The following is a 5,751-nucleotide window of genomic DNA, read 5'->3' as shown; positions in this document are numbered from 1 at the left end:
AACCGACATCGATCGTCAAGGAGTCCAAATCGATTATTAGTCGATCGATTTTGATCAATTTTATTCTTTAAATTTTTTAAGAAAGGATCGAATCCCTCCTCTTTACTGATGAGTTGCCTTCAATTCGATTGACTCGAATTTTTGATCTATTACGTTCACCTATCCTTACAAGCTTAAGATATATGAATAGAGTTGTCAATGGTAATATATATATATTAATATCAATGACAAGTTTATAGAATATATATTTTCTTTTTGCTGATAATTTTTTTTGGGAGGGTTTAAGAGAGGAAAAAAAGGGTTGGTATTTTGGAGAAGAACCATGAAGGAATGAAAAGGAAAGGGTCCATTGAGGTTGGTGAAGTTTGAGAATTGTGCCACACAACTCCATCACTCACTCCCCAATTCCAACTATAAATCTCCGCCATTTCCCACCTTCCAGATCTGAATCTCGCTCTTTCATTTCTGCCCTTCTCTCTGTTTCTTCCTCTCTTTCCTTCCTCACCTTCATTTCATCAATGGCGTACGATGGGATCCTCTTGGGGATGGGCAATCCTCTTCTTGACATCTCTGCTGTCGTCGATAATGATTTTCTGAATAGGTAATTCCCCCATTATTTGTTTCTTCCTTCTTCTATTTCACCTCTCAGTTCTTTTCATGTAAAACTCAGATCCCTATGCTATTTTACGTCTTCATATGTGTTTTCATTATAAAACTCAGATCCCTGTCGTGTTTTATTGTATCTTTTGTTGTTGGGTCTTTCTTTTCCGCTAATTTCGTTGTTGTTTCGTGTTTTTTTTTTTTTTTTTTTTTTTTTTTTTTTTTTTTTTTTTTTTTTTTTTTCATTTCTCAACTTCGTTGGTTGTGTAATATTTGTGATATTAATGCGTGTTTAGAGGTTTTTGTTAATTTCAAGTTTGATCCGAAATAGAAACATTGGGATTTCACGTTTTTGCTGTATTTTGATTCTGTATATTACTTATTTCGTGCAGATACGACATCAAGCTTAACAATGCTATCCTGGCTGAGGAGAAACATCTTCCAATGTAAGGGATTGGTTTTCAATTTTTTGACTGACATCTTCCCCTTTTAGTTTCATTTTTATGTCTAGCTGGGTTGCGGCTATTTATCCGTTAAACGGCTACAGTTGCAGCTTATTTTTGGGAACTTTATTCTTCAAAAAAGACGTGTTTTTCTAGTTTTTATTAAATGTCAGTTGGTCTCGAGAGAATCATTGATAGTATTCCACCTCATCTTATGGGTTTGCTTAAAAATCAAGTTTCTGTCACACGTTGGTTGATTCCATCTTAATGGATGAGGGAATAAAGGAAGACGAGTTGAAAGATATTAGATGAGATCGGCTAATATTTGATATTGTGTACCATTGTTTTCTTGTTTGAGGACACTATTTTATTGATTTTTTTTCCCTAACAGGGAAGTAACTAAGTTTTAACATTCTATTTCTTTTGTTCTAGTTAAGGTTGTTTACTTAATGAAGTTTTTCAATATGAATCTTGTCAATTGTATCGGACTACAGGACTACTTGCAAAAATGACCACAAGAAGGAATTCCTTGGTTACGAATGTAATTAGCATACGAAGTCTTGGGCATAATTTAACTTCAGGGGAAATTTGGAAAGGAACAAGGCACCAGTTTGTCTGTCTTTGACTGGAAGTTTGTCTGTCTTCGATTGGGTGTATGCATTTGACACATTAGGGGTCACAATTAGATTGTCGTAATTTATCATGCTTATTTCTTTAAAAAATAAATATATGGTTTGTTACAAAAAAACTGAGAACCTTACAATTTACACGAAAACAAAAGAACAACCTATGGGCAAGGGTAGAGATAACCCATACCCAAAGTAGCATGATAGGAAAGTCTTCCAATAGTTTATTATCATTGGCTATAATTACAAAAGAATTTTGTATGAGGCATCATGTTGGACGCCAATACAAATAGAATCAAAACACAAATTTATATTCAAATGTTCCAAGGTTTCTTTGTCTCCACAGGTTCCACAAAAGTGCCCTAGTGGAACAACATCAAATAATCTCCCCTTTTCCTTCAAAATACCACCCATCTAAAATTTCTTCAAGCCTATCGTCAGTCCTTCTAGGCAAACAGTAAGCCACCCAAAACCTATCTGCAAAGCATTGCCCAACCCTTAGCAAATGAACAGTATAAAAGGCGACCGATTGTCGTTTTTCATTTCTTAGATAAAGACAACAAGCCAAAGGGGACAAAGCCTTAGAGGCCTTAATCTCTCGCAGGTATTTAGGCTCCTATAAGCCATCAACCACAAAAATCTTTACCTTCTTTGGAACTTTGCTTTTCCAAATCCCCCGAATATGTTGCTGACTTACCTTTACCACTTTCTTGAACAGCCTTGGGAACAAAGACTTGTGGTATTTCCATTCTTGGAAATGCTCTGGAATGTTGTGACAAACTCCGACCTATTAACAGGGATAAGTGAAAGAGAAAACAAAAATGATAGAATCAAATTTTGGAGTTATTGGATAAATAGTTGAAACAAACTCAACGAACTAAATAAAAAAGTTATAGGACAAAAATATCAAAAACTTCTTTTTGTCAAACAGTAAGGGTCATAATTTATAAAGATATGCAGGATGACTGTCCTTCTTCATCCTCTTCATTGGTTTTTTTTTTTTTCAATAGTTGGATTAACATTTATGAACCTTTATTATATACCGTGTTTCCTTTTACAATTTCACAGAGAATTTCCTATCAAAGAAAATTTCATGATTAGAGTTCTTGTGCTATAATATTTATTTAACATTGTTTGAATTTTCACATATTTTCTGATGTGAGTTATTTATTTTTTATTTTTCGTTTCGCAATAGTTATATAATTGCAGTGTTGATCCTTTTGTGCATACCCTTTTTTTTGTAGGTATGAAGAGTTGGCAAAGAATCCTAATGTTGAGTACATTGCAGGAGGTGACAAATGGATGGTTGAATCTATATATGTTATTATGGTTTTGGCACATTTGTGAACTTTGTGTCCTTTTATTTGGTGCAGGTGCCACACAAAACTCAATTAAAGTGGCTCAGGTAAACTAATTTTGTTCCCTGGTGAATATACACATATCCCTCAAATTGTCTTTTCTGGTGTGGGATGAAACTTTTTCTTGCCTTATCCAGTGGATGATTCAACATCCTGGTGCAACAAGCTATATGGGTTGCATTGGAAAAGACAAGTTCGGGGAGGAGATGAAGAAAAACTCAAAAAATGCCGGTGTTAATGTAAGTTTCATATTTTATCCCCATCTTCCATTTTGGTGATAATTTTATGTTCCAAGTTTCCACCATTCAGTCCTTATTTGCTCTTTTGCCCACTGGTATTTGGGAAATTAGGTTCAATATTATGAGGTTGACTCTACACCAACAGGAACCTGTGCTGTTTGTGTGGTGGGTGGTGAAAGGTTGGTTAAAATCTTGTTTGCTTCATTAATTCTTACATTAAGTCAGTCATATAAAGTTTGCTCCCTGTAAAAAATTGGTCATTTCTCATATTGTTACTTTTAAATATCATTAATTTAACTTGTAAGTATGTGTTTCATATTCTGGTCAGATGGTCTAAGAGTCTGTTTTTGTGACATACAGGTCACTAGTTGCCAATTTGTCTGCTGCAAATTGCTACAAGTCAGATCATTTGAAAAGACCTGAAAATTGGGCATTGGGTAAATGCAGAACTCGTATTATGGTTTTCAGAGTGCTGTTTGGAGTCTATTCTTATAAATTCTTTTCCTTTTTAAAAACAAAACTCTAGCATTACGTTTTTGGTGAACTGTTATGTAGAAGTTCCCCTGGGGAAAAAAATTCTTCTTTAAAAGATTCTCCACCTTGCTTTGCCTTAATTTGTTTTGTTGGTGGCCTAGCTCTTAGAACAATTGTTCTTTCTTGTAAAATATTAGACTGGTGACTAATTTTTGCACAATAGTCTTATACATTTGCAAGTTTCTCAATCATCATTCATCTAGAAACTGTTCTGCTGAACAAGCTACCAAACAATCCCAACTTTTATTCAAAATATCTTAGGGGCCTGTAGATAGGATATATTTTCTTTCTACAAGCTAACTTGACCATAATTTGCCACAAGGACAGTTGAGAAGGCCAAGTATTTCTACATTGCTGGATTTTTTCTCACTGTATCACCAGACTCCGTACAGCTTGTAGCTGAACATGCAGCTGCAAACAAAAAGGTACACCTGAGACATAATCAATGTAGTTATAGTTAGTTTACTAAGGCTTCACAACAAGTAACTAATAATGCCAATCATTTGCAGTTTTTCTCGATGAACCTGTCTGCTCCATTTATCTGTGAATTTTTCAAGGATGCACTGGAGAAAGTTTTGCCGTAAGTATTAATGTCAGTTACTTGGTAAGAGTAAGGAACTTTGACGTGTTGACTTTGGACATTTTTTTTCTGTGTTTCAGGTATATGGACTTCATTTTTGGTAATGAAACCGAAGCAAGGACGTTCTCTAAAGTTCAGGGCTGGGAGGTAATGGTTTGCTTGGTCCCATAAAGACTTGATTATTGGCTTTCCTTTTATGTGTAATTGGAGACCAACTTTTTATGACCAGACTGAGAATGTTGAGGAGATAGCTCTAAAGATTGCTGCGTGGCCTAAAGCATCAGGAACACACAAGAGGATTGCTGTTATTACTCAAGGTCCAGATCCAGTTATAGTTGCTGAAGATGGAAAAGTGAAGAAGTTTCCAGTTATTTTGCTGCCTAAAGAGAAACTTGTTGACACAAATGGAGCAGGTCTGTTCTGCTGCCTCTGCATCTTATTTTTTGAGATCTCTCTCTCTCTCTCTTGTACAAAACAAAATTCATATCTATGGTATGTTTAGGTACTTCAATGAATACCAGAAACGTGTTTTATGATCATATTGTCGTCTTGCTTTTCTTTTTCTTTTTTTATTTTTTTTTCAGGAGATGCATTCGTTGGAGGCTTTTTATCTCAGTTGGTTCAGGAAAAACCGATCGAAGACTGCGTAAGAGCGGGCGTTTATGCATCAAATGTTATTATCCAAAGGTCTGGCTGCACATTCCCTGAGAAGCCCGACTTTAATTGAGCATTTTCCTCTTGCGAGACCTTTTGCCACCCCCTAGCTTTCCACCGGTTGCTTTATCTTTATATTCTGAATTCAACATTCTCGCTTCTGCTTCGTCTACCACGGCTCGTGCAGATGTTGGCTATTTCTGCACATCCCAATGGCTGTTTACCATCTTCCTGTTATTCCTAGTTATCATAAGGAATGAGATTTTTCTTTTTGATAAGAGTACTTTACTCTCAAGTATCTTGTCCTGAAATTTTATATGATAATAGAACACTTTATTTTATAGAGAGATGTCTATGGGACCATTATACTTGAGGCACACCATTGGTTTGGCTTTTAAGCAAAATTTGTTCACCTTTTTTCCCCTGAATTTTCTTGCACTTCCATGCCATGTGATGGCATTACAAAACAAGCAATAAAACAACAAAATGAGTTCCCTCTACCGGTGAATGTTTAGAGATTTTCTTTTTGTAATAGGGCTTGCAATCGAGTACCTCATACCCTTGCGACAGTAGAAGTTAGGCTTCTCAATGATAATTTTTGTCGTCTCTTTCCCTAGTCGGGAGTAAAAGAGCTTTTTTTTGGGATGATTGGTTTCCGGATGGTGTCCTCTACTTAATTTGAGGACCTCATGTGTTTAGTTTGCTCTCGGATTAATA

The 5,751-nt window shown here is 35.6% G+C and overlaps 1 protein-coding gene across 1 annotated transcript; it reads left to right on the top strand.

Annotated features, from left to right (window-relative positions):
• Positions 1 to 234: 234 nt before the first annotated feature.
• LOC120092059 (adenosine kinase 2-like) lies at positions 235 to 5,377 on the top strand. The gene is made up of 12 exons (XM_039050260.2): positions 235 to 601; positions 993 to 1,046; positions 2,914 to 2,960; positions 3,043 to 3,074; positions 3,165 to 3,266; positions 3,378 to 3,445; positions 3,627 to 3,703; positions 4,128 to 4,225; positions 4,310 to 4,380; positions 4,461 to 4,527; positions 4,610 to 4,793; positions 4,965 to 5,377. The coding sequence occupies exons 1-12, from the start codon at positions 519 to 521 to the stop codon at positions 5,105 to 5,107; spliced, it is 1,026 nt and encodes a 341-aa protein (XP_038906188.1). The 5' UTR covers positions 235 to 518; the 3' UTR covers positions 5,108 to 5,377.
• Positions 5,378 to 5,751: the final 374 nt, after the last annotated feature.

Source organism: Benincasa hispida, chromosome 11 (assembly GCF_027475165.1).
Source record: "Benincasa hispida cultivar pf3 chromosome 11, pf3_genome.v1.1, whole genome shotgun sequence".
NCBI lineage: Eukaryota > Viridiplantae > Streptophyta > Magnoliopsida > Cucurbitales > Cucurbitaceae > Benincasa > Benincasa hispida.
This window is presented reverse-complemented; position numbering and strand designations above follow the sequence as displayed.